Below are 17,874 nucleotides of genomic sequence, written 5' to 3'. Positions count from 1 at the left end.
TTCATTCCCAGAAGCCTGACCCTCCTCTTGTTTCTTCAGGTCTAAGTCTTTCCTTGTGAGAGGGTTTCTGAGCTAGAGAGGCTGCTCATCTGACAGAGTCAAACCACACACCCTTTTCTGTCACGAACTCTGTAGCAAGCTCTCACACATCCTGGTGACTACAGTCTCTTGTGGTTGGCACAGCCCAGGATGAGAGTAACTTCCCTTGGCAGACAGAAGAGACTTGTGGAAGTACAGAAGTGGCCCTGGGAAGCTCTGGAGACTAACTTAAGCTCTGAATGCACCAAGATACAAGTAACAGCAGCAGCAGCAGCAGCAACAGTAAGCTAGTGTGCTGGAGAGAGGTAGAGAAGTTAAGAGCACTTGCAGATGGGAGTTTAGTTCTCAGTGCTCACATCTGCAAGTCCAGAAGTGCCTGTAACTCTAACTCCTTGGGATCTAGAACCTTCCTCTGGCCTCTCTGAACATGTTAACTCTCAAATACATTACCTAAGGACATAGACAGAAACATACACTATAATTTTAGAAGATAAACTATGTCTTTGAAAAAGGATAGAAACAGCTAGTGAGTGTGTGGCCACTCATTTGTTTTTTAAATGTAAGTGGAAAATATCTTCTTGGATGTCACTAGCCTGGCAGCAGGCCTCTATATACTGAGCAACCTAAAGAACATCTACACACTCTCTGCAGGCTGAGGAAACTGAAGGATTCACGTAAGACAGATACAAAGCACCTTTTTTGCTTTCATAATTTCATGGTTTGTTTGGAAACTTGATGAACTATACCATCAGGTCAGCCATATAACAAGACGCTAGCATGGTGAGGGATTGCCTCGAAGGTAAGCTCATAGGAGAGAGAGACTTCAAAAACAAGTCAAAAAAGACTTTTTAAAGTGAAAACTAGTGTGCATGGAGGAATGCATTGTGACAAGATACCTCCAAACACAAATTCTGTATGAAGCCAGGTAGTGAGTCCATTCAGTATCTGGTGTATCAGGCAGTATCTGGTGTATCAGGCAGTATCTGGTATATCACTTGGTGGTATTTAGAGTTGAGGGAAAGCATACACAAAGTGTCTTTTCCACACCTCTCCTTACTCCTGACTTAGAACAAGAGACACCCAGCTTCTGGCCCAGGAAACCTGGGATTAAAGCAGGCCAATAATCCCTAAATGATACTTTATTTATTAGTCACAAAGAATTCTGTCACTATAGCAACTGGGATTGATTGATACCAGAAGTTTTCTTATGGACAGGGGGCTCAGAATTCTGACTCTCACACCATGTGGTGAGGGCATTGTGTCACCAGCCAGCTCTGGGCAAAAGGCTTCTCTACAGCGGCTGTAGACACAGTGCCTTGGTCCAGTGTAAAATGCCACTTGATCTACACTCTGGCCCTGGAAAGAGAGTCCATATATTGGTTTCTGGGTCTGATGCACTCCTAGAGAGTGAAGCCATATGTTCACTCAGAGAGCAGAAGACAGGCAATTTTAGAACTATATTTTCACGGGGGGGGGGAGTGCCTTCAAGTTGGTAACTTCCTGGAAATTTGGGATGAATGACAAACTATCACCATAGAGCTCAAGCTGATATTAACAGACTGCTGCCATTGTGAGGCAGAGAGAACAAATGATATGGTCCTGCAACCCTCCTCCCTCCTTAGCTCCTCAGTGCCTAGGTCCCCTCACTTTGCTGGATGTACCCTAGAGGAATGCTGGAAGAGGAGACGGGGCCCTCCTGCCTGCCACGACTGGAGCCAACCTTAGCACGAGGTGCTAAAGCAGTGGTTCTCAGCCTGTCGCACCCCCCTTGGCAAAACTCTTTCTCCTAAAGCATTTACATTATGATTCGTAGCAGTAGCAAAATTACAGTTATGAAATAGCAATGAAAATAATTTTATGGCTGAGGTCACCACAACACAAGGAACTGTATTAGAAGGTCGAAGCCGTAGGAAGGTTGAGAATCACTGTATTAGAGGATTTTCCAAGAAGTCCAGACCCGGGGATCAAGGATAGAGAAGTCCTGGTTCTAAGCTGGCACTCCATGACATCATCAGTGCTTAGTACTCAGTACCTCCTATACCAGTCTTTATGCACCACTAAACTATCTGGACTCGGAAAGCTCCCCAAGAGCCTCCCAGGAAGATTTCTGTTTGCCTCTGTTCCCTTCCATCTGGGCGTCTCTGGCCACATTAGCTGAGCAGAAGCAATGATGGTTCATTTCAGATGCAGTGGGCCAGGTGCCGTGCCGCACGATCTTTTGCACGCATGATCTTTTGTACTTCCCTCCCTTTGCATAACCAGAGCAGATAGTGGTGGCCGCCAGGCCCACGTTATAGCCGAAGCAGAGGACGGACCAGAGAAGTACAGAGAGAGACCTGGGGCCACACAGCTGAGACACACCAGAGCCCAGATGTAACCTGGTGTTTAGGGATGTGTGTAGAAGTTGCTCACTGGAAGAAGGGTCTGGAGGGGAACAGCTCTGCATGGGTCGGGGCTCACAGGACTGGCGGCACGCTGCATCAGGAAGGCACAGCACACAAATTCAATCATCGTGAAGCCCTGCTGGAGGCTGCCCTGTCATCCCTCATTGCAGCAGCTTTTGTGGCCGTTGTCCTTTCCCTCGTGTGAAATGAGAAATGCCGTTTGAATAACCGATGGCAAGGGAGGCTGTGCACACTCCAATGAGGAAATAAAAAACCTTCAGAAGGATGCAATTTGGGGGATATTGGAAACCAGAGAATGGAACATCAGTCTATAAAATCCAACACGCCCAATAAAGTTGGAGCAACTGGTCAAGTGTTTTAGTGCGCTCGGTTGCCGGGGAAGCGGCGGGCATGAGCTGGGCAGCGCTTCCAGGCATTTGTCCTCAGCTCATTGTGGTCTCATTTGCATAATGCACCTCATGATTCTGAAGTACCTTAACATTAGCGTCATGAGCACAGCCATGAAAGTGTCTGAGATTATTCCTGTCACAGGCTTAAGTGCACCTTCCCAGAGCCCATGCCACCACAGCCAACCCAGAACAGCCCGTTTGTTAGTTGGGTGCTGGTGACTCGGGGCGGAAGGGGTGGAGGCTCCCATAACTGTGTTCCTCACTTAGACTGTGACCACCCAACCCAGGCCTGTGTCCTAGGGCATGTGCACATGCTGAGGGTAGTCATGGGGAGCCTGTGAGGCCCAGCTCATCACCACAGAGTAGTTCTGCAGTCCTTGGTGGCCAGCAAACACATGCCCCCCACACCTTCCTTGCTATATCCAAAGCAAACCTCTGGTCTCACAGGATCCAAGGGAAGCTCTCCCGCCTCCAGTGCCCCCAGTTCAGTCCAGGAAGGCCTGTTAATCTCTCATGTTCTGCTTCTGTTGCATAGGAAACCTAATGTACACCCGGTCATTTTACTTCAGGCTTACAGCATTGCTGCAGGCCAAGACACGTACTGAGGCCACATTGACACAGGAACGGCATTTTAGCCTTTGCACCCACATGTATTTGTAAGTCTCTGAGCACCTTTTTGGTATACTGTGCTGAGTACTGACAAGATGCTAATACATAAGACAGAGCCCTCCCTGTGGCTCTTACTGTCCTGCCCCTCTCTTCCTACCTAAACCCAGCACAGAGTGAGTTCTCTGGTCTCTCTCTCCATACATCTGTTTTGCTGTCTTTGTGGTGGTTTCTTGATTCTGTTCACGGCTTCTCTGAACAGGCAAGGCACGGGACGTTCTCCCACTGACTGGGGACTACTCTGCAGGTATTATCTGGTCATTTTATATGCACAGTGTGGCTTCCTGACTCATTGAACTCGGTTCCACGTGGTCTTTGTTGCCACTTTGCAAGACACATGCTATGCAGAGACTTGGTCATACTATGTTGTCTGGTACCTTGCGGATACAGACTCACCTCTCGTTAAGAGGTTAGTTTGACCTCCTAGATTTTGTTCTCCAAGGGTAGAGAAGGGACTGAGATTTCTGGGGGTGGGACTCAGACTGACGCCACATTGTTGAAGGGTCTCTGCCGTTACTGAGTTAATGAATGTACCGATCCTTCTCTTCATTTCCTCTACACTCGTGACCTCTACACCCAGCACCTTCATCACTAGCCAAAAAAGTGTCAGAAGACCCACGACAGAACTAAAGCACAGGGCCAGGAGCCCTCTCCCTACCTTTGAGGAAGCAGTCCTTGCTGTGCACGCTGACAATCCGCGTGCCCAGCAGGCAGGCTGCACGGCGAAGCTCACAGTGGTTCCCATAGAGCCTCCCATCGGAGCCACACACAGGCATGTAGCGGGGCCTGCACACCTCCACACAGTGGCACGAGGGCTGCCCTGTCACCCTGTCAGGCAAGCACCTGCTCCCGTGGCTGCAGAGTTTCTTCCCGCAGGAGGCTGACAGCCCAGGGCTGGGAAGACCTGTGGATGTACACAAATGCAGAGGGTTAGTTAGCTCAGGTCACAAACAGTGCAAGGGTAGAGCTTCAACTTCCTGCTGTGGTTCGGATGAGACTGGCCCCCAGAGGCTCATATACTGGAATACTTGGTCCTCGGCTGGAGGAACTGTTTGGGGAAGATTAGAGGTGTGGCTTTATTGGAGGAGGTGTGTCACTGGGGGTGGGCTCATGCCATTCCAAATTAACTCTGCCTCTCTCTCTGCATTGTGCTTGTGGATCAGATGTGAGCTCTCAGCGACTGCTCCAAGGCCAAGCTTGCCTGCCTGCTGCCATGTTATCTGCCATGATGGTCATGGACTCAGCCTCTGAACTGTAAGCCCCAACAAACCCTTCTATGAGTTCCTTTGACCATGGTGTCTTCTATCACAGCAGGTTTAAGGTAACTAAGACAGGCAGTCCAGAGGCTATGAGAGTTTAGGAGCTTCTTTTTGGACCAGTGTCCAAGGCAAAGGTATAGCCATAGATATAGCTGTAGAGAGAGCTGAGCGGAGCCACTGAGGAGTGCTACATCAACCCTGGGAAGTCACTGCAGAGTCTAGAGAGGAAGTGTGAGGAGGTGAGTGGGTGACCATCCCATCAGCAGCAGGGCCACCAGCATCCTCCTCCAACCTCCCACCAGTCCTCTCCAGCTTGATCTTGTATCTAAGGCTGATACCTGGAATCTGGGGCTGCTACACTGCTTGGATAGCCCCTGTGTCTGACACCCACCCACAAGGATCTTGGGATAGTAGGGCTCAGAGTTCACATCCTGAGGCAGGTGACTGGGGTGACTTATTTCACTGATAAAGAGAGAAGTCCATACAGAGCATTTTAATATTCCACCATATGAGAAGAGTCCAGGGAATTAGAGGATGACCCCATGCCATTAATGATAACATATGACAGGCTTGGAATTATAAAAAAACAAACAAACCCAAAGTCCAAAGAATTAAAATGTGGATACAGAATTTATAGCCGTGGAGGCTTTTGCCTTTTGTTTTGATGCAATGATCTTCCATGCTTGTTATGCACATCTGTCATCTTGGAGAAGCTCAAGGCCAGCTTTGGGTACATAATGAGCTGAGACTAACCTGGACTACATAAGACCAGGTACCAAAGATCAAAACTAAAACATCACACAAACAACCAAGTCCAAACAAATAAGCTGTCTCCTGTACACTATACAAGACAGAGTGGCCCTTGTGTCAACACCGAGACTTCAGCCTCAGCTTCTACTCCCTGGGACAAATGCATGTATAAGGGAAAAACCAAGAAACCTTTTCCTGCTTTGGGTTAGGTCTGCTTTTCATCATCATAGATTTGAAAGGGAAAAAAAATCAGTTATGAGAAGATTAACTACTTGATTCAATAACTCATTTAAATTCCCCTAACCTTGGCAAGTTAAGAAGTATCGACTTTTTTCTTGCATCATAATAAACTCGAAGGTCAACAATTTCTCTGCACAGTAAGAGTGAAGAAGCATAGCGGGGCCTGAAAACCTCCCTTATCTGGGGCTGTCTGTCTGCCCCCACGTCCTGAAAAGCCACCTCTCCTACCCCTCCTGGAGGTTGACCAGTAGCAATGGGAAGGGAAGGGTCCAGAGAGCAGGCTCGTAGCAGAGGACCCTCTGGGCTGGAACCCCCCCCACACACACACACAGCACTTCTGGTTGCTTTGCCACCGAGCGTGTTTGATTAGCAGGATTCTCCTGGGTTGTTGGGAAATGGGCCACCCTGGAAAATGCTGGCAGCTACTAGAAGAAACTGACACTGTGCTGAAACAATCAGCTTTTGTTTCTTTCCCAAGACAGGGTAAGGAAGTGAAACCTTACCACTCACTAGATACCGTTTCAATAAACGTCCCCGTGCAAGCAGAACAGAACTGACTAATAGCTCCTTTTGAGAAGAAACAGCTCAAGCCTTTGGCTTCTCAGATCCAGCTGTGTGGTTTCTTCTCTCACTGTGACCACCCCTTTGCTCTCCCCCAATTGCTATAAGCTCCAATTTTCCTTAGGGGGGTATTTCTTCTTATAGTTTCCCTCTATCCATTCCCCTAGAACATGTGTTCTGGCTCTAGCTTTAGGAGGCTCCACAGGTGCTGGGCCATTGTCCTTCTGTGGCCACAGAACTACCAGGCTTTAAGAAACACAACAATTTTAAGGACAATTTAGTGCCAATGCTCCAATACCAGGCCAGAGGCTGGCATGAGGAGGGTGATGGGGCTCACGCTCAGTGGTCGTTCATCTTTGCCTGCCTCTCCTAAGTGGACAGGAAGGATGTGTAAGGGTGTGGCATGGAGGACAGACATTTCCCCGGAGGTGCCTTCTGCAGTCAAGGGAACCAGAGACCACCTTCATTCAGATAGCGGCAGCCCCTCCACCTGGCACTCTTCTTTGAAAGGCTAGATTGTATTAAACACCACGGGAGTCCTTCGCTCCATGATTAGCTTGCAGGTGACTTTCCATAAACTGTGCCCCAAGGGGGTCACAGTTAAGAAAACACCTGTGCCAAACTGTGGCCATGGAAGACAGTGAGAACTCTACCTTCTCTCTCTGATGTGGAAATCAGCTGTCAGCAAATATTTGATTCCTAATTAAGACAAAAGGAGTGTTGAAGCCCTATGTATGTCCCTCACCAAGGCTGTGGCCCTCACCAAGGCTGTGGACAGATGGCCCATGGGGAGCTGAGCTTGCCCGGGCAGGGACAGGCAAGGACAGGCATGGACGGAGACACTGACCATGAGGTAGCTTCTTCATTAAACAAGCCCCTCACAGACACTTCCTTTTTGTCATTAAAGCAGAATGAATTCGCCACTCCTACCGGGATGATGATAAAATAGTAATGGGAAAGGTAACGGAGTGAGACTCCCGGCAACTGCCTCCAGTGTTTATGAGGACAACCATGATGCGTAAAAAAGATAGCATGTGCCTAATTTATAGTCATAAGGAAAGTCATTTACCCAGGTTAAAAACTGATCATCTTGCCAAATAAACTGCTTTTCAACACTAATTAAATTTACTGAACATGGGGAGACATGGGAATTGATACATTACAGGGATGGTGGTAGAGCCACAAATCTATTTGTACTTGTTGGTGCTGAAGACCCCCTGCTGCATTTACAGACGACGCTGGATCAGAGTGCCACAGACCAGGTGGCCAGAAGCTCTGAGCTTGGTTGTATTAGGTGTGACTCAGCACTAGCCTGAGCCCAGGAGGAGGCTGTTCAAGGCAGGTGAGTTCCAGGATGGCTTCTGGATGCAAAAAAGGGAATCTGATTCACCTGTGATTGTGGGTATGGCTTCCTCACAGCCCAGTGCCTTCAAGACCTAGGTGGGTTACTTTGCTTCCAAACTCTGGCTCCTTGGTCCTCGGTATACCCATGATGGTATCCAGGGTGACACATGGGGAAGCTATAGTTGAATGTTCCCTTCAAGATTCATGTTGGCATGCATTATGCTTGTGATAGTTAAAGAGACAGGGCCTTTCAGAGGTGACTGGGGCACTGGCATAGCTTCTGTCCTCACTGCTATGGCAAAACAGCCAACAAAAGCAACTCATGGAAGCAAGGGTTTCCTCTGGCTCTCAAATTTTTGATGGTACAGTCCCTCACAGCAGCAATGGTGTGAGGCAGCTGCTCACATTGCATCCCCACTCAGGAAGCTGAGAGTGAGGAATTCTGGTGCTCAGCTCACTTGCATTTAGTCTGGGACTCCAGTCCACAGGATGGTGTTAATCACATTCAGGGTCAGCCTTCCCTTTTTAGCCAAACCTTTCTGAAAACAATTGTATTGACAGGTTCAGAGATATGTTTTCATGGGATCAGGGGTTTGATAATTAGGCTATGTTGGCTCAATCAGTCAGTACAGTGTCCTCCTGTTCCTGCCTTCCCAGTGCTGGGCTTGAAGGCTTTGCACATGGGTACTGGGAGTTGAGCTCAGGTCTCCATGTTTGCACAGCAAGCCTTTTACCTACTGAACTACCCAGCTGTGGGTTATCTTATTCATGAGGAAGAAGTTGGGTATGGGGGAATTGGAGAAGTTAGGTGCACACAGAGGAGGAAGGAAGAAATGAGGTGGCTGGGCATGACATTTTACCAGTGATTGACCAATACAGGCCAGGAAAGCCAGGACCTCCAGGCTTACCATTGCCTCCAGAATGAATAATTTGCTCTTTACTGAAACAAATGTATAAATTCACACATAACCTCATAGTTCAGACTGCTAATGAATGGTGAGTGTTGGGAGGTGCTAAGCTGAACAGAAGTGACCTGCTAGCCTAGGCCAGGGCTTTGACAGGTGGGCCTGTCAAACAAGGCACCAGCATGACACTATGATTGGTTTTACTCCTGGGGAGGGCTCTCATTCTTCCTGAACTGCGGTGTCAACCCCAACCTCATCAAGAGACCCCAGAAGAAGGAATATGGGGCTCTAGATAACAAAGTTTGGCCTTAGAGAGACAGATAATGCTCTTTGGAGAGAGAGGCAGTGGGCAGGAGAGAGGGAGCCAGAGCCAGAGGAATGCCATGCCAGAACTTGTTGTAGGCCTTATTAGAGTTACCCTGTCTGCCCTTGAGCAACCACATGCTTAAGACATTTATTTTACCCAGGCCCATACTCCTAGGGCTTGGTGGTAGCTCCCTATCTTCTTGTCTTTCTGGCTTAAAATCATGAATGGTGTCTATCTGTTCTTCACAAGATGATTGGCAGGACTGAAGGAGATCATTCACCAATGGAGATTGGTGTGCAGCAAAGGCTGATCCAGAACTTCTGAGCCAGTGATGGGAGGAGAAGACAGGGCTGGGAAGGAGGGAGCCCTGGAGCTAGTCAAATCCAAGTGCCTATGAGCACGGTGGGGTGGTGACTGCCTTCAGGAGGCTAGCCTTAAAGGGAGAGTGGACACATTTATATTCAAAGTATTGACTGAGTTTAGAAGGCAGACTCAAACTGCATGCCTCCAAATACTCCCCAGAGAGGCTTCCCCTGCAGGTTCCCCAGGATTTGCTTGGAGCTGGGTGAATCTGAAATCACAAGCTGTCAGGACAATGTGACTGGAGCTGATGGATTGGAGGACAAACTTTGAGCCCTCACCAGGCCCCTGAAGCTCAAAGGCAGCCTTGGAGGAACCAGGGCATCAGGGCTCGTGTGTGCGTGAGTGCATGCATGTACATGTGTGTATGTGTGTGCCCCAGGCATGTGGAGGCTAGAGGAGAACATGGGCTCTTGCTCTTCTGGTACTACCCACCTTTTTTTCTTTTTTTTTGATTGTACGATGTAGGCGGGCTGTCCAGCCAGCCCCAGGGATCTGCCTATCTCCATTCCCTTATTCTGCCTGACTTTTTATAGCAGGTTCTGGGCATCAAACTCAGCTCAGGTCTCCTGTTTACAAGGAGGGCACCTTACTGACTGAAACATCCAAAACCAAAAACAAAACCAGAAACTAATCATCACCATTGTTTACTTTAACTAGTTAACTAACTGCATGATGCTGGGGTTGGGCAGGCTAGTTAAGTTCTCTCCTACTCATCTTCACCCTCAGATCCGCATCTACGCAGGCCCACTTTGCAGTCAGGTCAAAGCTCTCTCTTCCCTTCCAGAGCCCTTTTTATGACTGTCAACAGCTGTCTTCCTTCTGCAGTGTGGGAGGACAATGGCAACTCTGCTCTCACTATTTCTAGAACTTTCTCCCAAGCCATAAAGGAACTCCTGGTTCTGTCCTGGGATTCTCTCTGGCTGTTTGCCAGCTCACTATATTCTTTGTCATACAACTGGGGATCTGTGTTTCCCAAATGCAGGCCCTGTGGCAGGGCCCTAGGCAGCCAGCTGTGGTCTACAGTCCTCAGAGTTCCAGGGTCCAGCATGAGGTCTCTGTGGTGTCGGGCCTAGTCCAGTCTCCACTTCTTAAATATTCAGAGGCATGGGGCTGGCAGAGTCAGCTGTAGAGAACAGGTGAAGGTAAATCTGCGGAAGGCAGGTCACAGGGAATGAGTGTGTGTGTGTGTGTGTGTGAGTGTGTATGTGTGTGTGTATATGTGTGTGTGTGAGACACGGGGAGGGGAGGGGAAAGGGGGTGGCTCACAGGGAATGAATGTGTGTGTGAGTGTGAGTGTGTGTGTGACACTGGGAGGGGGTGGCTCACAGGGAATGAGTGTGTGTGTGTGAGTGTGTATATATGTGTGTGTGAGTGTGTATATGTGTGTGTGGGACACTGGGACACTGGGAGGGGGTGGCTCACAGGGAATGAGTGTGTGTGTATGTGAGTGTGAGTGTGTGTGTGTGTTTGTTGTGAGACACTGGGAGGGGAGGGGAAAGGGGTGGCTCACAGGGAATGAGTGTGTGTGTGAGTGTGTGTGAGTGTGTGTGTGTGTGTGTGTGACAAACGGGGAGGGGAGGGGAAAGGGGTGGCTCATAGGGAGGGGAAGGAGCAGAGATGGTCGGAGGAGGAGAGACCTGGGATTTGTGAGTCAACTCTGTCGCCTCAAGAAACCAAAATGAAAAAAAAGTACATTGAAGCTAAAAAAAAAAAAAAAGCCCAAAACCAACCAAACAAAAAACCCATCTCCCATCTGTGACTGTGGCCATATGACAGAGACAGGGCTTTAACTCGGGGTCTTGTGGCTACAAGACAGCAGAGGGAGTCAGTCATCTCATTCCCGTTCCTTCTGGGTGCTCAAACAAGTGGTCTGAATCGCCTTTGGAGGAGTTATTGCCAAACCTTCTTGCAAACAAAAGTCGCATAAAAAGGAGTTTTGCTGGGGGGCAGGGGGTTTCATTTACAAAATGGCTTTATTTTAGAGTACTTAATCCGAATAAATCCCTCCCCCAGCTCTTTCCTCGCAGGAAGCCCCTCCAGCTGCCATCCATCTTACCTTCTGTCAGCAGGCCCCTTACTGTCCCTCCAGGTACCTAACTCCCCTGTCACTTTCTCTGGCTCCTCTGAGTTCCCTCCATCTCAGAGCTGATGGCCCCAGCTGTTGCTGGTTTCTGTGAGAGTGCACCGGCTTGGGGATGCCCCGGAATGCGGGTTTGGTCCAGTTTCTCCACTAACTAATGATTAAAGGGCACTGCTTCTCCCGATGCCTCCAATTATTTCAGGAATTACTGTGAAGGCACTCAGTGGGAGGGGCTGGAGTGTCTCCTGCTACTTTATCCCTGGAGACTCACCAGACTAAAAGGATGCTAACTTCTTCTAGGACCCTACACACTGTGCAAGTGTAGCCTCCAAGTCAGTCCCTTGCCTTGATGAGGTCACTTGTCATGGATGTGTCTCAAGTTGATAACATATTGTCATGGTTACTTTTAATGTCACTCTGATAGGACCTAGAATCACTTAAGAGGCAAGCCTCCTGGCATGCCTGTGAGGGATTATTTAGTTTAAGTTAGTGTCTGAGCATGCCTGTGGGGAGTAATTTGATTAGGCTAAGGCCTGCCCACAAAAGGTGGTACCATTCCCTAGGCTGGGATCCTAGCCTCTCTAAAATGGGGGGAGAGAGAGAGAGAGAGAGAGAGAGAGAGAGAGAGAGAGAGAGAATGTGGGCTGAGTGCAAGTGTTTATTGCTCTCTGCTTGGCTGTGGATGCAATGTGACCTGCTGTCTCCATCACCCGTTGCTATGACAACCCTGTCATGATGGGCTATACTCTTGGACTATGAGAAAAATTCTTCCTCTGTTTCAGAGTGTTTTTAATCACAGCAAAAGGAAAAATGCTAAGTTGCATGGTCTCTATCTCGATTATACTTTTCAAGAAAAATAGATTAAATTGGAGCATGGAGATGGCTCAGTGGTTATGAGTGCTGGCTTGTCTCCTATAGGGTCTGGGTTCAATCTCTTGGACTCACATAGTAGCTCTTAATTGTCTCTAGCTCCAGGAGATACAATGCCCTCTTCTGGTCTCTGGTGGGTACACACATAATGCACAGATATACATGCTGGCAAGACACCCATATACCTAAATAGCTAGTAATAAAAGTTGAATATTACTGCACACACAAATGACTATTTTACAACCAGTGGGGTGCCAATTTCCCCTCAGATATCCTTTCTTTTTATCTCAGTGGGACAATCAGCCATAAACAAGTATACTGGGTAATATTATGATAAAGTTTAGCCATGCTATCAGATTATAGGTATGATGGAGTTTTAATTGTCAGCTTGACACAACCCAGAATTTATCTCAGTGAGGGACTATCTGGCCCATAGCCATGTTTGTGGGGCCTCTTTTGCTTTCCTTGACCTGCCCTGCATTGATATGGGAAGACCAAGCCTAGAATTGGGCAATGTGATTTCCGGGCTTTGGTCCTGGACTCTATAACATCAGAAAGCCACACACAACGTACAGGCATGCACTCATTCTCTCTGCTCCAGAACATGGATGTGGTGTGACTACCTGCTTGACCTGTGTTGACTTCCCCCAGATGACAGACTCTAACCTGGAACTGTAAGCTTGAATAAACCCTTTCTCCCCAGAGCCACTTTCTGTGTGCTATTTTTATCACAGCAACAGAGAGGAAACAAGGACACTAGATTCAATGGAGTTGAGATCTCTGGCAGGTGGGCTGAGTGACTTGCTGGATCTGCTCCTCACAAACCCATGGGGACTATGTTTTCCTCCCTAGGGACACAGCAAACTGCCCGCATTCACAACAGGCCCATGGGACCAGCGGTCACCTACCAGGGCTATTTGTGAGCTCACTACTGCATTAGTAGCCCAAAGATCAGCACGGAAAATAACTGCATATTTCAGGAGGTCCTGCCACCATGGTGAGGAGGAGGAGAAGGGACAGAACTTCCAGAGAAGGCCAACTTAAATAGTGACACAGAAAGGCCCACAGTCCAGGAGAATGAAGTACAGAGCAAGTTTTTTCTTTTCTTGTTCTTTTTAATAGAACATGGACATTTTTAACCAAAAGGGGTAATCAGTAGATTTCAGGAAGAGAATTGCTACTAATGAGGCTCAACTCAAGGGCTTCCAGCATCAGGTAGAAAATGTATCTGCACACACCCAGAGCAAAAGGGGGAAATAAAGGAAGTCTGGAAATACATCAGTTCTGGGGGCTGTATGGATGGCCCAGACGTAAAGGGCACTGGCTGCTCTTGAGAGGTCCCTGGTTCTGTGTTTGCACCTACATGGTGGCTCACAATTGCCCTCAACTGCACTGTAGTTCTAGGGGGATCTGCTGCCCTCTTCTGGCCTCCTTAGGCACTGCACTTACAGCCTAAACACTCGTACACATTAACCGTACTCCAAAGTAAAATTGTTAAGGAAAAAGGAGTAGAAGAAAATCCTTTAAATATGTCCTTGTAGATAGACAATCAGAGTGTTTCTAGTTAAAAACCAGGAGTCAGACAGGCATTGCTATTATTATCATCACTATCCAAAAAGGGATAGGAATTAACCTTAATGCTTGAGAAGGAAAGACAGTGAGCAGTTACCACTGGCTACTGCTGTTACAACAGTTTCCTTACAGACCCAAGAGAGCGGTGGAAGGCGCTGAAATTAGCCAGGTGTGGTGGTGTAGGTTCTCACTCATAGCGACTTGGGAAGCCGAGGCAGATAGAGGTTCAAGGTCTCCCCGGGTTACAAAGGGAGGTAAAGGACAGCCTGGGTAATGTATGGAGACCTTATCTCAAAATCAAGAAGGAAAAAAGGAGGCTGGGAATGCAGCTTAGTGATTGAACGCTTCCCTACTTGCCTAGCATGTGCAAGGCTCTAAGTTAATGCCCAGTACTGGAAAAAAAAGATAAAATTATAAAACAACTGTGATGAAGTAGCTGAACAGATGATAAATGTGTCAAAATTAACCATTCTACTCTACATTAGCAATAAATAATTAGGCAGGAGAAGGGGAAAAACAGTCCTTTCACAATAATGGCAAAACTCATAAAATATTTATGAATAAATTTGACAAGAAAACCATAGGCCCTATGTGAAAAGGGCTATAAAATCTTATTGAAGGTCATAAAAGAAGATATGAACAAATGCAAAGTCATTCCTTATTCTTCTAGTGGGAAGACGTTCCCATAAATTCATACATTTAATATAATCCTTTTGAAATGGTCTAAAGTGGTCTTTAAAAGTTCATTTGGAAGAGTAAGTGCCCTCAGATAACCAGGAAAGATAAGAAAAGGACAGGGAGGGGAGGGAGTGCCTGGCCCTGTGTTAGAAGACCAGACCACAAAGCTGCTGATATAAAGAGACATAGGCTATTGAAGCAGGCATAGGCAAATCAACGACTGCAAAATAAAACACAGGACCCAGAAATAAATCTCAATGAATAGGAAAGTTTATATGACTAGAGCAACCATTCTGACAGGAAAAAAGGCTACTGCTTCATAAATGGCATTGGTCCAGCTGGTCCCAGCTGCAATAAGGTAATACTAAAACATGCCCACAACACCCCACCTCCAAACAGATTCAAGTAACCATCTATGCATCAATCATTCTTATTTTAAGAATGAGTGGATATGAGAAATAGCCAAGGAATAACTGAATTTATTACCTTGATAAGCTGATGTTAATTTATTATTATTTGCTAGGAATCACGCCCCCTGAGGCATTGTGTATACTTGTAAGTGCAGTGTACACTGCCGTTCAGCATAGACATCAAAGCACCATGAGAAAGCATGTTTCTTTTTCTTTCCTTTCTGCTTTTTTTGATTTTGCCATTTGTCCTTCTCCCCCGGGGTCCTCCTCTATCACTCTCTACCGTAGTCTCTTGAGACAGGATCTTTCACTGAATGGGAAGCTCTTGTTTTGATTAGGCTGGCTGGCTGGCTGGCATGCTCCTGGGATCCTCCCGTCTCTGTCTCTCTGATTCTGAGATTGTAGGCATGCACAGCTATGCTGAACTTCTTGTATTTTGGTTGTGAGCCTCATCTTTAATGGCTGAGCCATCTCTCCAGTCCTACACTGAACTTCTTATGAGGGTGATGGGGATTGGGACTCAGGTCCTCATGCTTGCTGAGCAAGTACTCTTGGCCACTGAGCCATCTCCCTGTCCCCCTCACCTTCATGTTTTATGCAATATAGTATTTGTTTCATGTACTTTTTATTTTATATAAATGAATCATGTGCACTCATCTGAGATCTAGTTTCCTTGATTTAATGCCGTATTTTTATCCACAATTTTCATATACCTATAGTCCATTTCTGCTTGTATTACCCATTGCATGGCCTACCATCATACATTCAATTGTCTATTCTATGTTGTTCATTACATTTTTGACTGTCCTTCTTTCTCCCATTTCCTTATTTTGGGGGCAGTGTCTTTTACAGATTCCCCTCTCTACTCATTTAAAATTTAAACATAATTTATTTTAAAAACAGATTTGTTTTATATATGTTAGTGTTTTGCCTGATGAGGGTGTACCCCATGCTTTCAGAGCCCATAGAGGCCAGAAAGGCATCGGATCCCTGGAGCTGGAGTTACACATGGTTATGAGACACCATGTAGATACTGGCAACAAAACCTGGGTCTTCTGCAAGAACAGCAAGCATTCTTAACTGCCAAGCCACTATTTCAGCCCAAAATATACTTCCTTCATTCTTCAGTTTACAAAGTTCACTTACAAAGCATAATTAACTGAAAGTCTAAAGTTAATTAATTTTCTCTCTGTGTGAAGACTCCCAGAACAAACGAACTCTAGCCACTTTTCTTGATTTAAAAAGTTGACTACCACATATATTGATTCTATATTTATCATAATACCTTCTTACGCTTTAAATTCTCTCAGTTGCATTTGTGTAAAATGTTCATTTTATTCATGTATTGAGTCGCAGGGTTGGAGGGGCGATGCCAGGCAAATACTCTACCGTCGAGCTATTCCCCAACCCCTTTATCACTTTAAACAGTTAGTTAACTATCTTGAATAGAATGTATAATCTGAAATAAAGATTTAAATTCAAGAGAAGGCATAAGAACCAGAGGCCTACTTGTTTGCACCCTGAGGAATCCCATAAGACAAACAAACAAACAATAAACTGGGAGCCGTAACACAAGGGCAGAGGACCTGGTGCAGCCCCGTGCCAGCTCTGTGCAGGCTGCCTCAGTCTCCAGGAGTTCACGTGAGTTTTGCTCACGTTGATTTAGAGGGCCTTGTCGTCTTGGTGTCCTCCACCCCTTTGGTTCTTACACTCTTTTCACCTGCTCTTCACCTAAGCTCTGAGGGGTGGGGTTTGATGGGGACATCCCATTTAGGGCTGTGTGTTCCAAGGTCCCTCACTCTCTGCATAATGTCTGGCTGTAGGTCTCTATACATGTTCCTGTCTTCTTCAGGAGGAAGCTTCTCTGGTGATGGAGGAACAAGGCACTAATCTACAAGCCTAGCAGAATATCACTAGCAGTCATGCTGTCACTACTTTTTTGTTTGTTTGTTTTTTTTTCTAGACAAGGTTTCTCTGTATTGTTTTTTAGAGGTTGTCCTGGAACTCGCTCTGTAGACCAGGCTGGTCTCAAACTCACAGAGATCCACCCACCTCTACCTCCCGAGTGCTGGGATTAAAGGTGTGCACCACCAACGCCTGGCTTACATTTTTTTTTAAAGATCAGTATTATATGGTTTTACCCTGGGTCCCTGGGCTATCCAGTTTCGGTTTCTTGGTCACCCAAGCAGTGTCAGGTGTGGGTTCCATCTTGTGGAGGACCTTAAGTCAGATCGGTTGTTGACTGGCTACTCCCACAGTCTGTGCCACCGTTGCCCGAGCATATCTTGCAGGCAGGACACCACTGTGGATAAAGGGTTTGTAGCCGGCTTTGCATTTGTATTTATCTTTTGATGGTGTGCTGCTGAGTACCTTCCTATACCAAAGGTGCTGGAACATTGCGGGGAAGGCTCTATGTAGGCACCGATTCCAGAACTCCATCTTCAACGAGTCATGTAGATGTTGTCTTCAGCAATGGGACCTTGCTGTCAGCTTGTTTTTTTGTTTTTTATTTTTTTTTGTTTTTTATTTTTCGAGACAGGGTTTCTCTGTTTTGGAGGCTGTCCTGGCACTCACTCTGTAGACCAGGCTGGCCTCGAACTCACAGAGATCCGCCTGCCTCTGCCTCCCTAGTGCTGGGATTAAAGGTGTGCACCACCAACACCCAGCTCCAGCTTGAATTTTTTGCAGATTCCTGTGGGGCCCCTTTAGCCAGCAACTCAATTATGTGTAACTCAGTCCTGGTACTGGAGGCTTCATTTGGTGACAAGACATAGCCAGTTTGTACTTTGTCTCCCCCATTATTTGGTGGTTTTGATTACATCACCTTCATACATGTGTATATTTTAGGGAGTTTTTATTATATTAGGTTTCCATACTACCCTTCAAATGCCCTGTAATTTTAGCTGTCTCTCCCCATATTCCCTCCCACAATTAAATGTGATAGTTTTTGTTTTATCTTATTATATTTTAAAAAAATGAATGAATGGAAGCCTAGCTGCTAGAGTAAAGATTAACAAAAGAACTGTCATTTTTCTT

At 46.7% G+C, this 17,874-nt stretch overlaps 1 protein-coding gene across 4 annotated transcripts in view; it reads right to left on the bottom strand.

Annotated features, from left to right (window-relative positions):
• Positions 1-17,874, bottom strand: part of Fstl4 (follistatin like 4) — a 406,082-nt gene that overhangs the window by 182,908 nt on the left and 205,300 nt on the right. For all 4 annotated transcript variants that reach the window (XM_040748611.1, XM_040748610.1, XM_005067777.4 and 1 more), the window contains one exon: positions 4,158-4,403. In XM_040748611.1, the coding sequence (XP_040604545.1) occupies positions 4,158-4,403 (246 nt within the window). The remainder of the gene's footprint in view (positions 1-4,157; positions 4,404-17,874) is intronic.

This window comes from Mesocricetus auratus, unplaced genomic scaffold, assembly GCF_017639785.1.
Source record: "Mesocricetus auratus isolate SY011 unplaced genomic scaffold, BCM_Maur_2.0 Super-Scaffold_100007, whole genome shotgun sequence".
In the NCBI taxonomy this organism is placed as follows: Eukaryota; Metazoa; Chordata; class Mammalia; order Rodentia; family Cricetidae; genus Mesocricetus; species Mesocricetus auratus.
The sequence above is the reverse complement of the archived record's forward strand: the minus strand, read 5'-3'. Positions and strand labels throughout refer to the sequence as shown.